General features: G+C 41.0%; 1 protein-coding gene across 1 annotated transcript in view; it reads left to right on the top strand.

The window, feature by feature from the left end:
* The window catches only part of LOC128221552 (uncharacterized), a 76,055-nt gene that overhangs the window by 24,736 nt on the left and 30,448 nt on the right, over positions 1-20,871 (top strand). Inside the window, exons 2-4 of the mRNA XM_052930158.1 lie at positions 13,010-13,100; positions 17,609-17,755; positions 18,753-18,884. Of these exons, the coding sequence (XP_052786118.1) occupies positions 13,010-13,100; positions 17,609-17,755; positions 18,753-18,884 (370 nt within the window). The remainder of the gene's footprint in view (positions 1-13,009; positions 13,101-17,608; positions 17,756-18,752; positions 18,885-20,871) is intronic.

Raw genomic sequence — 20,871 nt, 5'->3', positions numbered from 1 at the left:
GCAGTGTGACTGTGTGTATTACATGCTGTTCATTACCAGGGATCGTTAATTCCATGTGTGTCAGTATCACATGTAGTATGTAGATTTCAGCAGTTTGACTGTTTGTATTACATGCTGCTCATTACCAGGGATCGTTAATTCCAAGTGTGTCAGTATCACATGTAGTATGTGGATTTCAGCATTTTTACTGTGTGTATTACATGCTGCTCATTACCAGGGATCGTTAATTCCAAGTGTGTCAGTATCACATGTAGTATGTGGATTTCAGCATTTTTACTGTGTGTATTACATGCTGCTCATTACCAGGGATCGTTAATTCCATGTGTGTCAGTATCACATGTAGTATGTGGATTTCAGCAGTTTGACTGTGTGTATTACATGCTGCTCATTACCAGGGCTCGTTAATTCCATGTGTGTCAGTATCACATGTAGTATGTGGATTTCAGCAGTTTGACTGTATGTATTACATGCTGCTCATTACCAGGGCTCGTTAATTCCATGTGTGTCAGTATCACATGTAGTATGTAGATTTTACCAGTTTGACTGTATGTATTACATGCTGCTCATTACCAGGGATCGTTAATTCCATGTGTGTCAGTATCACATGTAGTATGTGGATTTCAGTAGTGTGACTGTGTGTATTACATGCTGCTCATTACCAGGGATCGTTAATTCCATGTGTGTCAGTATCACATGTAGTATGTGGATTTCAGCAGTGTGACTGTGTGTATTACATGCTGTTCATTACCAGGGATCGTTAATTCCATGTGTGTCAGTATCACATGTAGTATGTAGATTTCAGCAGTTTGACTGTATGTATTACATGCTGCTCATTACCAGGGATCGTTAATTCCAAGTGTGTCAGTATCACATGTAGTATGTGGATTTCAGCATTTTTACTGTGTGTATTACATGCTGCTCATTACCAGGGATCGTTAATTCCATGTGTGTCAGTATCACATGTAGTATGTGGATTTCAGCAGTTTGACTGTGTGTATTACATGCTGCTCATTACCAGGGCTCGTTAATTCCATGTGTGTCAGTATCACATGTAGTATGTGGATTTCAGCAGTTTGACTGTATGTATTACATGCTGCTCATTACCAGGGCTCGTTAATTCCATGTGTGTCAGTATCACATGTAGTATGTAGATTTTACCAGTTTGACTGTATGTATTACATGCTGCTCATTACCAGGGATCGTTAATTCCATGTGTGTCAGTATCACATGTAGTATGTGGATTTCAGCAGTGTGACTGTGTGTATTACATGCTGCTCATTACCAGGGATCGTTAATTCCATGTGTGTCAGTATCACATGTAATATGTGGATTTTAGCAGTTTGACTGTGTGTATTACATGCTGCTCATTACCAGGGATCGTTAATTCCATGTGTGTCAGTATCACATGTAGTATGTGGATTTTACCAGTTTGACTGTGTGTATTACATGCTGCTCATTACCAGGGATCGTTTGTTCCATGTGTGTCAGTATCACATGTAGTATGTAGATTTCAGCAGTTTGACTGTATGTATTACATGCTGCTCATTACCAGGGATCGTTAATTCCATGTGTGTCAGTATCACATGTAGTATGTGGATTTCAGCAGTGTGACTGTGTGTATTACATGCTGCTCATTACCAGGGATCGTTAATTCCATGTGTGTCAGTATCACATGTAATATGTGGATTTCAGCAGTTTGACTGTGTGTATTACATGCTGCTCATTACCAGGGATCGTTAATTCCATGTGTGTCAGTATCACATGTAGTATGTGGATTTTACCAGTTTGACTGTGTGTATTACATGCTGCTCATTACCAGGGATCGTTTGTTCCATGTGTGTCAGTATCACATGTAGTATGTAGATTTCAGCAGTTTGACTGTATGTATTACATGCTGCTCATTACCAGGGATCGTTCATTCCATGTGTGTCATCATCACATGTAGTATGTGGATTTCAGCAGTTTGACTGTGTATTACATGCTGTTCATTACCAGGGCTTGTTAGTTCCATGTGTGTCAGTATCACATGTAGTATTTGGATTTTACCAGTTTGACTGTGTATTACATGCTGTTCATTACCAGGGCTTGTTAGTTCCATGTGTGTCAGTATGAGCGTATATGGATTTCAGGTGGCTCGGTATCAGCGTCTGTGGATTCAAAATGTTTTGTTAATTCAGTGTTTTTAGTGTTCGAGTTAGTTTGTGGAAATACTTTTTGTTATCATCAGCGCTGGCAAAAAAAAACACCAAGGCATACATTAAGTAATCTTTGCTTCATTTGTTCACTTGAATGATACGCTATTGTGCGTCATTGACAATTGTTATCATCGTCATAAAGTGAAGGGCAATTTTTTGTTAATGTTCAGGATTTTGAAATGTAAAAACCAAAGTGGACCTCAGCACTTGACTTGAAACTTAGTGTTTATTTTAGGTGTTATTTGCTGTTCAAAAATAAAACCTCTGGTCAGTTTCAACAGCAGCAGCTACGGAAACTATATCAAAACATATAAAGTGGGCCTTGGTATATTTTGATTTGATATTGTCTGAAAATATATAAAAGATAAACTGTTTTTATCGTATGCTAAATTTGTTATGACCTTAGCAATCGGACTATAAATACACACACACACTATTGTGTAAAGAACATCAGTTGTCATGGCAATAAAAATGGTATAAATCGCACCTCAAACAGTATAAACGTCACAACATTATATACAAGGTCAGTGATATTACGGCAATTGACAATTGTTTAAGTCATTTTTCGGTCATGTAGCAGAAACTGTGACTGATTTTAAAATGTATACATTATGACATGCTAGAAAAAGAACTACGAATGTAATGACAAACTGTCAGCACGTACATCTTTCCCCAATATAACTGTGAGCCCAATTATTCACGGGGTTTTATGCTAGAATAAAGAAATGACAATACATCTATTCGTCTGGTTACATCATCACCGTCATTTACCACCGAATCTGGAAGTCACATCAGTTACGCCGCCATTTCAACTTTAACTTGTTAGATCATCATCATCATCATCATCATCATCGGTATCGTCATCGTCGTCGTCTTCACATCCACCACCACCATCACCACCACCATCATCATCGTCATCATCATCATTATCGGTATCGTCATCGTCGGTATCGTCATCGTCGGTATCGTCATCGTCGTCGTCGTCGTCACCACCACCACCACCACCATCATCATCATCATCATCATCATCGGTATCGTCATCGTCGTCGTCTTCACAACCACCACCACCACCACCACCACAATCATCATCATCATCATCATCGTCATCGTTGTCGTCGTCGTCACTACCGCCACCACCACCACCATCATCATCATCATCATCATCATCATCCGGATAAACAACAATTTCGATAAAGTGAAAACTACTTCAATGTAAGGCTTCACTACTTTGTTAAATAAATTGTCCATTGTGCGACAAATGAGGAGTACTTTTTTATTCAATTTTAAACAAGGCGGAAACGAGTTATGTCAAATAAATCTTTTTTATTCATCATTGTGTGTAAAGCATGCATTTATGACGTACAACTATACAATGCGACAATGGTTAGTAGTGGTAGAAGTAAGGTGACATGCATTAATTCGCAAGTCAAAACAGGATACGTTGGTACTCGGTACAATAAGTGTTTATATTTTCCCGACATTTAAGAAGTAGGTAAACTGGAAATAGATCGATGCATTGATAGGCATTTCAAACGTCTTCATAAAAACTGCACTTTTGTGAGCTGAATGATGCACGCACTCAGTTCATATTTGCGTGTTAAAACTCTTGAATAAACTTAAATTAATCAATGCAGAAAAATAGTTTGAAGCTTTTCGCAGAAATGATATGAAAACGTCTGCTTTCAACACGTTTTCTAATTTTTCAAAAGATATTTCCTTCTAGCATATTTAAGCGCAATATCTAGTATCGCGTTTACATGCCGAGATTAAGCCTCTGTCTAGTGTCGCGTTTATATGAGAGATTTAACCCCGGACTAGCTGCCGTATGTCTTGAGGTGGATTTATTTAGCCCCATTGCGTATTCCATGTCATTTAACGCAAGGACTGTTTCGTACCACAGAGTATTTTGAATTTGTTAGAGTAAGTAGATAATTAACAAATAAAGCAGTATTAGTGAAAGGAACTCAACTTATTTTCTTTCTTTCTCGGTAAACTGTTTTTAAAAAAAAGGAATTGAAATGTTATAAATGCCATGTTGATGTTTGATTTAACTATTTAACTTTTTTTCAAGTTATGTATGTGTTTGACTTTATCGCTTTTGTATGTGTTTGACATTATTATGATTTTGGTATGTGTTCGACATTAACGCGTTGGTATGTGTTTGACATTATTGTGATCCATTGGTATGTGTTTTACATTATTATGTGTACCAGTGGCTAACAAGAACAGGATAAAACACTAGATCAAACAAAACTGAACCAATTATTTGCCAGGTTCTTCTAAAATACTAGTCATTCCATACACAACGCCATGCCCTTGACCTTTGACCTATAAACCGGGCACATCTTCAGGGCAGGGATACATTGACCACAACATACACGCTGTCATAATCAAGAAATGGCATCATAACAAATCCTACACATTACATTGTCTTTCAATTGCTTGTTCTTCAAGCAGGAATTTTCCTCAATTCTTGCTACTCTGGGTTTTTTTTCTGTATGCGCGAATAAACCAAAACATTCATCATTGTTATTAGCAGTCTCTGACTTACTGTCGGTACTTAAACACATTATGGCCGTTTCCATTTTTAGCTGCTTTCAAATGTGTTTTTTTCCGCTTTTACTCGTGCACTTTTACCGGATATGACTTCAATTAAAAAACGGTCACCTTGACACTGCCTCACATGTACACAAGACGGAAAGCTTTTCGTATGTTTTACTCAAATGTCTTGTATGTGTAATATTGTCTCTTTAGATGTTGTCAGGGAACAGTGAAACACATAAAGTTTCGACTCGATGTATTATAGAAAATATCAGATTCTATTATTTCCTCAAAGTTGTCAATTGCCGACCCTGTGCGTGCTACATCTGATTGTCGAGATGTACTTAACCGGTAAAGCCGTGGTCTTGTATCAAGGATTTCTCTTACTTATTGTGTCGAAGAATTCAGAGAGAAAAAGAGAGAGACAGAGAAGGGACAAATACGCTGTGTAGTGTTGGGGGATGTGCTCAATTTCGGCGGATAATGACCAGATGAAAATGTTAAAAATGTATCATGAAATGCAAAGATTGTAAATAATATGATCGCAATTCATAATGTCAATATTTGCTGAAAATGAGATGAATTTTGTGATATTTTGGTAGTCTAACAAAGGTTAATACATTCTCATTTTCCGAGATTATAATCCCGGAATGTACGTAGCTCTTAAATCATGGCTAATTTAGCATTTTGAATTTTGAAATTGGAATAAATAATTAAACCACAAAGCATGCGTTGACAGTCTTCCGTGTTTTTATCATATTTCAATACCGGTAATTCTTGACACCACAGACTTGTATTTTATGCCATTTGCATGTACAACAGGTCGATTTGCATAAACAAATATAATGCGATAGGTTTGTACTAGTCAGCGGCGCGACGAATAACATGCATGTATATATAGAGCATAGAGACAGCAAGAATGAAAGAACACGACCAAAATAACTGCCGGTAGTATGAACTGTTGTTTTGACCGCGAAGACCGCATGAAGTAAACAGGTGGGTAAGGGGGTAAGGATGCATGTTTGTGCGTGCGTTCGTGTGTGTGTGTGTGTGTGCGTGCGTTCGTGCGTGCGTGCGTACGCGCGCGCATGCGTGCGTGTGCGTGCGTGCGCGTGTATGTTTGTGTGGGAGTGGTGGGGGTCAAGACGTTCATTATAAAACGTGATTCAACATGCCATACAACGGCTTCCGGTATTTGATCACTGTCATGTTAACGTTAGTGTTATTGACATTTAAATCATTATTGACGGCAAACTAAAATTTAACATCATGTAGTAATGAATGGTACACTTGTTGGAAAAGTTGAATTAACCTTTTGTTGAGTATGACAGTCGTGACTGTGAGACTCATGACAAATCGATGATAGTTCTGTAAAACATCTTCAAATTGTCAACCGAGGCGTTGAGGACAAACTTAAGACAAATGTGTTCAAGAACTGTCTGTCTGAATAATTTTCCAACGTGTAGTTCAGATATTTTAAACAGTCCATAACAAAACTCCATTACAAATATAACAATGTCGCATCACTCATTTGTTAATAAATTTATGGAACATAATTTTTTGTTTCAGTGTATGTTTGTGATATTTTTCACCTGGTGAACATCGTTCACCAGTGGCTTAGCTTTGCCTTTTGTGTTGTATGTTAGTGCTACATTGATATGTATTTCGAATATGCTTTGTTTGATCGAAAATCCGAAAATAATTTTTAACAACTTCATAAAAAATAAAATCGAAATACATGTATTCACAAATCAATTTGAAAACAATGTAAACATTCAAAGGAAAATAGCAAACCGATTTGCATTTATCCTTTTTTGATTGATTTTCTTTCGAAAAAGAGGCACACGCGTTTTAAAATGTGGTTTTAGGCACTGCTATACACGAGCGTAGTGTCTCTGGTAACAATTGATCCAAGTTTCATTCGAATAACTTATAGCGTCGCTGCACCCGACCCTAACTCGAGTCTTCAGGGGCCTTTTTTTCTTAACTGTAGATTATTTGCTTTATTAGTTGTGTGGGGTTTGGGGAAAAACATGTTGATTGGATTAGAGAAAATTTGAAATGGTTATTCTGATGTGCTCTGATATAATTTGTGCTTGTTTTTTTCTATCATAATGCCATTAAAACAATCTACGAGTAAGGAGACTAGAAGTGGAGTTAGAGCCGCGTAGACCCCCTTTCAACTGTTGAAGAACGTGTGGACATTGTGTGTCGCGCCTTTACACCTAGGGCCACTCCAACTTTATTTTCTGTTAACTTGGGGTTTAGTCCTTAGGTATGTAGCTCTACATGCTCTGGATCTGCTGATACTCTTTATCTTCCTACCGTGCTTGTAAGATAACGTAACCCCCAACGAGTCCATGGGAAGAACGAACCGTGCACAGGTAGTGTGTCATTTAATGATGCACTCTTATTCCCAAAAAATATTTATCACAATTAATACTATGGTTTTAATATTCAAAACGGATGAATAAATGTTGAAAAGGTTGAAAACAATGGTTCTTATGAGGGATAACGAAAGTAACGAGCATATATAAAACTCTACTTTATATGACTAATGTAGATCACAGTATGTATTTATGCATTCACCAATCATTAAAAAAAAATACGCTTTCTGCTATAAAATACACTGTTACAATCTCGTTATCAGTAATCAAGATTTGCCACAAATGCATTATTTAGTAAATAGTTAAAGGTTTATCAGTCAAAATTGATGTTTGTTATACATATTTATGTACTGATTTTGAATAAGAATGCCACTTACTTACAATAACAACTCACTTACAATACTTGTATTACTCTTCCAGTCGACATTATGTGAACAACTTGTAGAGAAATAACACGTCAAATCGACTCTATATGAAAGTAATTGTAATGTGATATCACTCGTCAAGTCGATACAATGTTGACAACTTGTTGTTATATAACTTGTCAAGTCTTAATAATGTTGACAACTTGCTATATAATGTAACTCGTCAAGTCTATATATTGTTGACAACTTGTTATATGATATAACTCGTTAGGTCGATAAAATGTTGACAACTTGTTATATAATGTAACTCGTTAGGTCGATAAAATGTTGACAACTTGTTATATAATGTAACTCGTCAGGTCGATATAATGTTGACAACTTGTTATATGATATAACTCGTCAGGTCGATATAATGTTGACAACTTGTTATATAATGTAACTCGTCAGGTCGATATAATGTTGACAACTTGTTATATGATATAACTCGTTAGGTCGATATAATGTTGACAACTTGTTATGTAATGTAACTCGTTAGGTCGATATAATGTTGACAACTTGTTATATAATGTAACTCGTCAGGTCGATATAATGTTGACAACTTGTTATATAATGTAACTCGTCAGGTCGATATAATGTTGACAACTTGTTATATGATATAACTCGTCAGGTCGATATAATGTTGACAACTTGTTATATGATATAACTCGTCAGGTCGATATAATGCTGAGAACTTGTTATATAATGTAACTCGTCAGGTCGATATAATGTTGACAACTTGTTATATAATGTAACTCGTTAGGTCGATATAATGTTGACAACTTGTTATATAATGTAACTCGTCAGGTCGATATAATGTTGACAACTTGTTATATGATATTACTCGTCAGGTCGATATAATGCTGACAACTTGTTATATGATATAACTCGTTAGGTCGACATAATGTGGACAACTTGTTATGTGACATTACACTTCAGGTCGACATAATGTGGACAACTTGTTATGTGACATTACACTTCAGGTCGACATAATGTGGACAACTTGTTATGTGACATTACACTTCAGATCGACATAATGTGGACAACTTGTTATGTGACATTACACTTCAGGTCGATATAGTGTAGATACCCGGATGATGGCTTTATCATGAAAATGACATAGATTTTATAAAAATAGCATCTGTACCTCAGAAATGTATAGAACACTTTTGAACTAAATTGATGTCAGTCTCACCAGTTTTGTTTATCCCTTTTGCCCATGAAGTTTTGAAGCCCTGTTAATCTATTTTGATGCAGTAACAAAATACATTTACTTCCGTGGGTCTGCAAACAATGCATCATTTTCAATGTCCGGCGTCGTTGGACAAAATGTTAAAAACATATGTTTTAAATTATTAATGTTGTTAATGAGCATTTTATCTTTTTGGAAAATACCACGGCTGGCAAAACGATAGCTGACTTTCTAGAATCATTTTATATTCTGTATAGACCATGGGTAACTTACTGTAAAAGCATTCAATATTACATCCAGACCTGCATGGTCCCTGTCTTGAGCCGTAGTCTTGTTGGTGTGTCATTATTGTAGGCAATTTTGAATATGTTCAAGAAGTCTATTTCGATTACTCTTGATCCTTTTTAAAACTCAGAATATCACTCCAAATAAATTATTGAACTGTGTTACATAATGAGTTTGAATAGTGTCTGTTTATATTATATGACCGTCGAAAAAGACGAGGTAATACAAAGTAATTTGACACGCACGGTGAGCATGTTTATCAACGATGTTGCGGTTGTATCTGTTGTTGTTTTGTTAAAACATGTATGTTGAATATTTTCAGTATTTAACTAATTATTTAAGTAAAGGTATGGCAGCTTTATTTATGTTTATTCCCCAAGACACCATCCCCATGATCACATAATCAGTATATACGATATGCGCTTCCATCACAAGTCGACAAGACAACATTGTTACGTAATCAGTTTATACGATATGCGCTTCCGTAACAGGTGGACAAGCAAGATGGTCACATCAACAGTATATACGCTATGCGCTTCCGTAACAGGTGGACAAGGCAACATGGTCACACCAACAGTATATACGCTATGCGCTTCCGTAACAGGTGGACAAGACAAGATGGTCACATCAACAGTATATACGCTATGCGCTTCCGTAACAGGTGGACAAGGCAACATGGTCACATCAACAGTATATACGATATGCGCTTCCGTAACAGGTGGACAAAGCAACATGGTCACATCAACAGTATATACGCTATGCGCTTCCGTAACAAGTGAACACGACATCACGACCACATCTTCAGTATATATAATATGCGCTCCCGTAACAAGTGGACACGTATACATGATCACGTCAACAGTACGTAAAAGATATGCGCTTCGGTAACAAGTGGACACGAATACATCAATCACACCAATATTATTAACCATATGCGTTTCCGTAACAGGTGGACACAGATACATGGTCACATCAAAATTATATATGTAATGCGCTTCCGTAACAGGTGGACAAGAATACATGATCACATCAACAGTATATACGATATTCGATTTGTCCATCAAAAGTGGACAAGAAAACATAATTACATCAGCATTATATTTGATATGCGCTTCCATCACAAGTCTAAACGAATACACGATCACATCATCTTTATATACGATATGCGCTTCCGTAACAAATCGACAAGAATACATGGTCACATCCTCAGTATAAACGATATACGCTTCCGTAACAAGTCCACAAGAATACATGGTCACACCAACAGTATATACGATATGCGCTTCCGTAACAAATCGACAAAACTACATGGTAACATTTTCAGCGTATACGTTTCGATTTCCGTAACAAGTGTGTTAGACACATCATCAATATATACGTTTTGCGCTTCCATAACAAGTGGACAAGACAATATGGTCACACCATCAGAATTTACGATATGAACTTCCATAGCAAGGCAAGTGGACACGACTACATGGTCGCATCGTAGTATCAATATATATGATATACGCTTTTATACCTGTGTAGTAATGTTGGACGTGACATGTTTGTAAACATACAGTATTTTGTTTTGAACATACTACAATGTTTTCCCTCCCGGAACTTGTTTATATAATCATGTCCAACTACATACTCACTGTACAATGAGATATGACCCACTTCAGTTGGATGACAAACAATTGTATGTTTAATGTGATACGGATTTTTGTTTTATCATTGTATTATTTAAATGTTTACAGCGATACAGGCCCTAGTTTATTCTTGTGCAACACCATAACTGCTACAGCAAATGGGTTATGCTGTTTAGGTCATTCTTTATATACAACTATTGAATACAACCGATATAATTTATCATTTCGAAAAAGTAGAATAAAACAACAACAAAAACTTTTAACTAAGGTGATGGACAACGCATCACTTCTGATTATTTAGCTCTATTGGCCAAAGGCCAGAAGAGCTTATGCGATGGTAATGTGTACGTAGTATGTGCATCCGTGCGTCCGTGCGTTCGTGCGTCCGTGCGTCTGTAAACAATTGCTTGTGACCACGATACAGTCTTCAGTTGTTATTGTATCTCGATGAAACTTGTACAGTATCTAGATATCCATTAGAGCTCGGTTCCTTTCGAAAACCAGCCAGATCCGCCCATGCATGCCTAGATTATGGCCCTTGATAGTATAAAAAAATGCTATTGTGTAAACAATTGCTTGTGAACACGATACAGTCTTCAGTTTTGATTGTATCTCGATGAAACTTGTACAGTATCTAGATATCCATTAGAGCTCGGTTCCTTTCGAAAACCAGCCAGATCCGCCCATGCATGCCTAGATTATGGCCCTTGATAGTATAAAAAATGCTATTGTGTAAACAATTGCTTGTGAATACGATACAGTCTTCAGTTTTGATTGTATCTCGATGAAACTTGTATAGTATTTACATGAGCGAAGTCTATTTATTGCTTGTGAAGGTTTGTTCAAATTATGCCCCTGGGATCATCACCCCCCCCCCCCCCTTCCCCCGGATATTGTCCCGCAAGTGGTTGTTCGAATTATGCCCCTTGGGTCATAACTGGCACTGCCTTGGGTGTCACAATTTTTCTAGAGACTTATTTAAGAAATATTTTCAAAATCTTCTTGTTTCAAACCACAAGGCCCATACCTTTAATATTTGTTGTGGAGCATCATATGATGCAATTGGAAACATTTGATATAATGCCCCTTGGGCAAAAGCTGGCCCCACCCCTTTTGACTTACTTATTAATTTTTAAAGCTACAGTATTGAAATTTTGACCATGTGAACAGTTTTGCAAACAAGCACTAATGTTGTCCTCGGATGTCCTTGACTTTGACCTTTGACCGACTTTTTATTTTTTAAGGCTACAGAAATGAAATTTTGACGATGAGAACAGTTTTAAAAGCAAATATTTCTTACCCTCAGATTACCTTTACTTGGCACATATTAAAATAGTTCATGCAACTAATCTGCTTACAACACTTCCTGCCTTCAGATGTTGAACGTGCAGCGTTTTCAGCTAACCAAAACACTGAAAGTGAACTATATATTTGTTGCCTATTACTCAAACGTACATGCTCTGGATTGAAAATGACCACAAGAGCCATGCCAGTAGAGCATAGGCCCTTTTGGGCCTCTTGTTTAATAAATGAAACATCATAAAAACAAAACAAACAACATTCTACTTCAATATTATCAGATCTTTCAAAAGTACACTTAAGTCTCGTCACAGATGGCGCCAATAGCTTTGGACAATTTATTCAAAGAGTGATGAGCGTTTCTTGCGAGGTAGCTTGCAAAGCATACCGAGCAAGGACATTTTGATCAACTTCTTGGACCGTAACGGTGGAAAGTGTGCCTCTCTTTTCATGAAACCACGTTATCTGTGGTATATAACGCTTTCGCTGGTTTAACGATTGATTAAGCACCAGTCAATTGTAAAACCGCCACCCCCCCCCCCCCAGGTCCGGGGGTATACCGGGGATAGCCGGGTAAAAGGGCCGTGTTTTTACCTTCCAGGTGGCCCCGCAGTGCCGGGTGAATACGGTGGTTTTGTCTTCGCAAAAATATAGCGGGTATTTGGGCCTAACCTGAAGTCCCTGGGGTGGGAGGGCATTTGGCGGGGATTTTACCATATGTTCGTCCCCGCAGAGCGGAGATTTTACCCGGGGTTGGCTGGAACGCAAGTCAAAGTCCCCGCTATTCCACGGACCTGGGGGCCATGGTTACAATTGACTGGTGCATTAAAAAACATGCATGGTGCCAGCTGTCTACCCTCGCTACTATTAAACTCCAGACATACCCGACACAAATATACCACGAAACCCTCTGGACTAAATAACGCACGCACGCACGCACGCACGCACGCACACACACATAAACACACACACACCTCTAGGGACACGACTAAATATGGCCTCATAAGCTATATATCAAGAGAATTAACAGATTAATTTACAATATGATCAACTTATCAGATGGTGTGTATGTTTTCAGAAAGTACAGAAGTATGACGGGATGTGCGGATTGTGCGGGGACCCCTTCGACGGCACGCGACATCACGAGACGGGTGGCAAGTACGCCACAGGTACGCGAGTAAGAAGTGTGGGCCGTGTGTAATGGAATTATGTTTGATTGAGACATTTGGGTTGTGGAAGGGGAACGATGGGAGTTGAAGGTCTTGCCGTTATCATTCGAGAGGTCGTACGTGTGAGATGCGATTTAAGTAGAAACAAAAGTTTATACCGAGTGGTGGGAATCAGAGCAGGAATTCGGAAGGTAGGCTAGTGGGGTAGTGAAGTGTGAGTGACCGAAATAAGGAGTGCGTATAGACGTTGCGCGGAGTATGTGTGACCGTTGAATGGAGTGCGTATGGACATAGCGTGGAGTATGTGTGACTGTTGCGTGGAGTGTGTATGGGCATAGCGCGGTGTATGTGTGACCGTTGCGTGGAGTGTGTATGGGCATAGCGTGGTGTATGTGTGACCGTTGCGTGGAGTGTGTATGGGCATAGCGTGGTGTATGTGTGACCGTTGCGTGGAGTGTGTATGGGCATAGCGTGGAGTATGTGTGACCGTTGCGTGGTTTGCGTATGGACATAGCGTGGAGTATGTGTGACCGTTGCGTGGGGTGCGTATGGACACATCGTGGAGTATGTGTGACCGTTGCGTCGAGTGCGTATGGACACAGCGTGGAGTATGTGTGACCGTTGCGTCGAGTGCGTATGGACATAGCTGGAGTATGTGTGACCGTTGCGTGGAGTGCGTATGGACATAGCGTGGATACAGTATGTGTGACCGTTGCGTCGAGTGCGTATGGACATAGCTGGAGTATGTGTGACCGTTGCGTGGAGTGCGTATGGACATAGCGTGGAGTATGTGTGACCATTGCGTGGAGTGCGTATGGACATAGCGTGGAGTATGTGTGACCGTTGCGTGGAGTGCGTATGGACATAGCGTGGAGTATGTGTGACCGTTGCGTGGAGTGCGTATGGACATAGCGTGGAGTATGTGTGACCGTTGCGTGGAGTGCGTATGGACATAGCGTGGAGTATGTGTGACCGTTGCGTGGAGTGCGTATGGACATAGCGTGGAGTATGTGTGACCGTTGCGTGGATTGCGTATGGACGCAGCGTGGAGTATGTGTGACCGTTGCGTGGATTGCGTATGGACGCAGCGTGGAGTATGTGTGACCGTTGCGTGGAGTGCGTATGGACGCAGCGTGGAGTATGTGTGACCGTTGCGTGGAGTGCGTATGGACGCAGCGTGGAGTATGTGTGACCGTTGCGTGGAGTGCGTATGGACGCAGCGTGGAGTATGTGTGACCGTTGCGTGGAGTGCGTATGGACGCAGCGTGGAGTATGTGTGACCGTTGCGTGGAGTGCGTATGGACGCAGCGTGGAGTATGTGATACCGTTGCGTGGAGTGCGTATGGACGCAGCGTGGAGTACGTGTTAGCGTTGCGTGGAGTGCGTATGGACGCAGCGTGGAGTACGTGTTAGCGTTGCGTGGAGTGCGTATGGACGTAGCGTGGAGTACGTGTGACCGTTGCGTGGAGTGCGTATGGACGTAGCGTGGAGTACGTGTGACCGTTGCTTGGAGTGCGTATGGACGTAGCGCGGAGTACGTGTGACCGTTGCTTGGAGTGCGTATGGACGTAGCGCGGAGTATGTGTGACCGTTGCTTGGAGTGCGTATGGACGTAGCGCGGAGTATGTGTGACCGTTGCGTGGAGTGCGTATGGACACAGACTGGAGTATGTGTGACCGTTGCGTGGAGTGCGTATGGACACAGCCTGGAGTATGTGTGACCGTTGCGTGGAGTGCGTATGGACACAGCCTGGAGTATGTGTGACCGTTGCGTGGAGTGCGTATGGACACAGCCTGGAGTATGTGTGACCGTTGCGTGGAGTTCGTATGGACAAAACGTGGAGTATGTGTGACCGTTGCGAGGAGTTCGTATGGAGTGCGTATGGACTCAGCGTGGAGTATGTGTGACCGTTTCGTGGAGTGCGTATGGACATAGATTGGAGTATGTGTGATTGAAGTGAGGTGTATGTATGGACGTAACGTGGAGTATGTGTGACCGTTGCGTGGAGTATGTGTGACCGAAGCGAGGAGTATGTAATGGACGTAGCGTGGAGTATGTGTGACCAAAGCGATGTGTATGTATGGATGTAACGTGGAGTATGTGTGACCAAAGCGATGTGTCTGTAATGGACGTAGCATGGAGTATGTGTGACCGAAGCGAGGAGTATGTATGGACGTAGCGTGGAGTATGTATGGACGTAGCGTTGAGTATGTGACCAAAGCAAGGAGTATGTATGAACGTAGCATGGAGTATGTGTGACCGAAGCGAAGAGTATGTAATGGACGTAGCATGGAGTATGTGTGACCGAAGCAAGGAGTATGTATGAACGTAGCGTGGAGTATGTGTGGCCGTTGCGTGGAGTATGTATGGTTGTTGGGTGGAGTGTGTGTAAATGTTGCGTGGAGTATGTATGGACGTTGCATGGAGTTTGTGTGACCGAAGTGAGGAGTACAGATAGACGTTTCGTGGAGTTTTGTATGACCGAAGCGAAGAGTACGCATGGAGGTTGCGTGGAGTATGTGTGACCAAAACGAGGATGACATATGGACGTAAAGTGGAGTATGTATGGACGTAAAATGGAGTGTATGTAGCCAATAGATGTTGCGTGGTAGGTGTGTGGCCGTTGTGTGGAGTGTGAATATGTGACCCTTGCGTGGAGTGTGAGTATATGACTGTTACGTGGAGTGTGAGTATGTGACCATTACGTGGAGTGTGAGTATGTGACCGTTACGTGGAGTGTGAGTATGTGACCGCTTGGTGGAGTTTGAGTATGTGACCGTTGGGTGGAGTGTGAGTAAGTGTCCGTTGCGTGTGGAGTGTGAGTATATGACCGTTGCGTGGAGTGTGAGTAAATGACCGTTGCGTGGAGTGTGAGTATGTGCCCGTTGCGTGGAGTGTGAGTATGTGACCGTTGCGTGTGGAGTGTGAGTATGTGACCGTTGCGGGGAGTGTGAGTATGTGCCTGTTGGGTGGAGTGTGAGTATGTGACTGTTGGGTGGAGTGGGAGTATGTGACCGTTGGTTGGAGTTTGAGTATATGACCGTTGCGTGGAGTGTGAGTATGTGACCGCTTGGTGGAGTTTGGGTTGGGTGGAGTGTGAGTATGTGACTGTTGGGTGGAGTGGGAGTATGTGACCGTTGGTTGGAGTTTGAGTATATGACCGTTGCGTGGAGTGTGAGTATGTGACCGCTTGGTGGAGTTTGAGTTGGGTGGAGTGTGAGTATGTGACTGTTGGGTGGAGTGGGAGTATGTGACCGTTGGTTGGAGTTTGAGTATATGACCGTTGCGTGGAGTGTGAATATGTGACCGCTTGGTGGAGTTTGAGTTGGGTGGAGTGTGAGTATGTGACCGTTACGTGTGGAGTGTGAGTATGTGACTGTTGGGTGGAGTGTGAGTATGTGACTGTTGGGTGGAGTGTGAGTATGTGACTGTTGGGTGGAGTGGGACTATGTGACCGTTGGGTGAAGTGTGGGTATGTGACCGTTGGGTGGAGTGTGAGTATGTGACCGTCGCGTGGAGTGTGAATATGTGACCGTCGGGTGAAGTGTGGGTATGTGACTGTTGGGTGAAGTGTGGGTATGTGACTGTTGGGTGGAGTGTGAGTATGTGACCGTTGGGTGAAGTGTGGGTATGTGACTGTTGGGTGGAGTGTGAGTATGTGACTGTTGCGTGGAGTGTGAGTATGTGACCGTTACCTGGCGTGTGAGTATGTGACCGTTGCGCGTGGAGTGTGAGTATGTGACCGTCGCGTGGAGTTTGAGTAAATGACCGTTGCGTGGAGTGTGAGTATGTGACCGCTGGGTGGAGTTTGAGTATGTGACCGTTGCGTGTGGAGTGTGAGTATGTGACCGTTGCGGGGAGTTTGAGTATGTGACTGTTGCGTTGAGTGTGAGTATGTGACTGTTGGGTGGAGTGTGAGTATGTGACCGTTGCGTGGAGTGTGAGTATGTGACCGTTGGGTGGAGTGTGAGTATGTGACTGTTGCGTTGAGTGTGAGTATGTGACCGTTGGGTGGAGTGTGAGTATGTGACCGTTGGGTGAAGTGTGAGTATGTGACTGTTGCGTTGAGTGTGAGTATGTGACCGTTGGGTGAAGTGTGAGTATGTGACTGTTGCGTTGAGTGTGAGTATGTGACTGTTGGGTGGAGTGTGAGTATGTGACCGTTGGGTGGAGTGTGAGTATGTGACTGTTGCGTGGAGTGTGAGTATGTGACTGTTGGGTGGAGTGTGAGTATGTGACTGTTGCGTTGAGTGTGAGTATGTGACCGTTGCGTGGAGTGTGAGTATGTGACCGTTACGTGGAGTGTGAGTATGTGACCGTTACGTGGAGTGTGAGTATGTGACCGTTACGTGGAGTGTGAGTATGTGACCGTTACGTGGAGTGTGAGTATGTGACCGTTACGTGGAGTGTGAGTATGTGACCGTAACGTGGAGTTTGAGTATGTGACCGTCGCGTGGAGTGTGAATATGTGACCGTCGCGTATATATATATATTTCTCTCTATTCTAGGGGACATAGCAAAGGTTGTGAAACTAGGGCAGAGAACTCTTTCCGTACAGGTTCTTCTCAATAGCAAACAAGGCGGCTATTTCGAGTTTGCCATCTGTGATACAGTGCCGGAAACGCGGGACTGTTTTGATAACAACCTCGTTAAAAGTAAGTCGAATACAAACTCGAGAAATTGGTGGCTTTAGTGAAGTGCTTTAGAGATAGTAAATGAAGGCAAGTAATGAATAATGCATGCACGTGTGTGTGTTAAATATCCCGTAGTTGTATTGTATTATTATGATTGCGGGTTAACGGTAAGACATCATGGCTTATATATATATTATAAAGCGGCAGCTAGTTTCCTTCTTATGTAAATCGAAATGACTCTTCATGGTCTGATATGTTGTATAAAAAGTATGTGCAATTGCCAATTAAAACGATGCAATATAAGGAAACGAGCAAATTAAAAATTAAGTACCACGAGTATTATTTATGTATATTAAGAATTTTGTTTCATTTATAAAAAACAATTTCACTAATTTCAACATGAACGGTGTTAATGTACATGCTGTTTAATTAATGCATTAATTTACCGTCTGAAATAATAAAGAACAATTGTTCATGTTGTTGAAATATAAACTAATGTCCAACCACTATATTTAATTCATTAAAGGCCCAGCATTTTAAGGGCTAAATAATCAGAGAAAACATCAAGTGCTGGTATAGCTGTGATAGAGTCTCAGACAATAATTTTTAAAATATCGAGGCTAACACATCTTAAATACCAACAGTATCACTTACTCGGCTCACTGTTACTGCTAATGAGGTAGGTAAGTGGGAGGGGCGTGGCGCTTTTTAAACAGTTCCGGGCAGTTGCCTTATTCTGTACCCTTTTGGACATATAACTGGGAAAATGCTGAACATTTTGATTGAAACTTGACATGAAGAAAATTAAGCGCCAGTTTATAAGAAAATAAAAGTGGTGCATTTTTGAACGAAATATTATCAAGAATGTTTACTGGAAACCACACCACCACCCGGGGTGAAACTTTTAGTATCAATTGTCTTATAACCCTCTTTGCTTCAAATAATACAATTCATATAAACAGAAACGTATATAAAAGTATTACATCTTCCTATTAAACGGCACGTGTGTATATTTCAGTTACGGAAGGCCGGGCGCAGGGGGATCAATTCGGTTACTGGCCGGAAAAGGCCGGAATTATCTCCCTTACTCTTGAGATTCCGGATAATTTCGCCTGTGATCGCTGTGTGCTCCAATGGAAATACGTCACAGGTAAGTTACTGGCTTGAACAGGCTGTGATAATCAACCCTACTCTGGAGATTACGGATACTCAAGTACAAATACACCATAGGTAGATAATTGGCCTTAGAAGAACGGATGTCCCTGAATTATCACCTCCTTACACTCTCTAACACTACACTCGAGAAAGGGGATGTGATGTGGTTGTATGTTTGGAAGAAGGCTGTGTCTCTGCTGGTGATATGTTGATGTGGTTGTATTTTGGAAGAGGGCTGTGTCTCTGCTGGTGATATGTTGATGTGGTTGTATTTTGGAAGAGGGCTGTGTCTCTGCTGGTGATATGTTGATGTGGTTGTATTTTGGAAGAGGGCTGTGTCTCTGCTGGTGATATGTTAATGTGGTTGTATTTTGGAAGAGGGCTGTGTCTCTGCTGGTGATATGTTGATGTAGTTGTATATTTGGAAGAAGGCTGTGTCTCTGCTGGTGATATGTTGATGTAGTTGTATATTTGGAGGAAGGATGTGTGTCTGCTGGTAATATGTTGATGTAGTTGTATATTTGGAAGAGGGGCGTGTCTCTGCTGGTGATATGTTGATGTAGTTGTATATTTGGAAGAAGGCTGTGTCTATGCTGGTGATATGTTGATGTGGTTGTATTTTGGAAGGGGATGTGTCTCTGCTGGTGATATGTTGATGTGGTTGTATTTTGGAGGAAGGATGTGTGTCTGCTGGTAATATGTTGATGTAGTTGTATATTTGGAAGAGGGCTGTGTCTCTGCTGGTGATATGTTGATGTAGTTGTATATTTGGAAGAGGGCTGTGTCTCTGCTGGTGATTTGTTGATGTGGTTGTATATTTGGAGGAAGGATGTGTGTCTGCTGGTAATATGTTGATGTAGTTGTATATTTGGAAGAGGGCTGTGTCTCTGCTGGTGATATGTTGATGAAGTTGTATATCAGGAAGAAGGCTGTGTCTCTGCTGGTGATATGTTGATGTGGTTGTATTTTGGAAGAGGGCTGTGTCTCTGCTGGTGATATGTTGATGTAGTTGTATATTTGGAAGAAGGCTGTGTCTCTGCTGGTGATATGTTGATGTAGTTGTATATTTGGAGGAAGGATGTGTGTCTGCTGGTAATATGTTGATGTAGTTGTATATTTGGAAGAGGGGCGTGTCTCTGCTGGTGATATGTTGATGTAGTTGTATATTTGGAAGAAGGCTGTGTCTATGCTGGTGATATGTTGATGTAGTTGTATATTTGGAAGAAGGCTGTGTCTATGCTGGTGATATGTTGATGTGGTTGTATATTTGGAGGAAGGATGTGTGTCTGCTGGTAATATGTTGATGTAGTTGTATATTTGGAAGAGGGCTGTGTCTCTGCTGGTGATATGTTGATGTAGTTGTATATTTGGAAGAGGGCTGTGTCTCTGCTGGTGATTTGTTGATGTGGTTGTATATTTGGAGGAAGGATGTGTGTCTGCTGGTAATATGTTGATGTAGTTGTATATTTGGAAGAGGGCTGTGTCTCTGCTGGTGATATGTTGATGTAGTTGTATATTTGGAGGAAGGATGTGTGTCTGCTGGTAATATGTTGATGTAGTTGTATATTTGGAAGAGGGCTGTGTCTCTGCTGGTGATTTGTTGATGTGGTTGTATATTTGGAGGAAGGATGTGTGTCTGCTGGTAATATGTTGATGTAGTTGTATATTTGGAAGAGGGCTGTGTCTCTGCTGGTGATATGTTGATGTAGTTGTATATTTGGAAGAGGGCTGTGTCTCTGCTGGTGATTTGTTGATGTGGTTGTATTTTGGAAGGGGATGTGTCTCTGCTGGTGATATGTTGATGTAGTTGTATTTTGGAAGGGGATGTGTGTCTGCTGGTAATATGTTGATGTAGTTGTATATTTGGAAGAAGGCTGTGTCTATGCTGGTGATATGTTGATGTGGTTGTATTTTGGAAGGGGATGTGTCTCTGCTGGTGATATGTTGATGTAGTTGTATATTTGGAGGAAGGATGTGTGTCT

This window comes from Mya arenaria, chromosome 16 (genome assembly GCF_026914265.1).
Source record: "Mya arenaria isolate MELC-2E11 chromosome 16, ASM2691426v1".
In the NCBI taxonomy this organism is placed as follows: Eukaryota; Metazoa; Mollusca; class Bivalvia; order Myida; family Myidae; genus Mya; species Mya arenaria.
The sequence above is the reverse complement of the archived record's forward strand: the minus strand, read 5'-3'. Positions and strand labels throughout refer to the sequence as shown.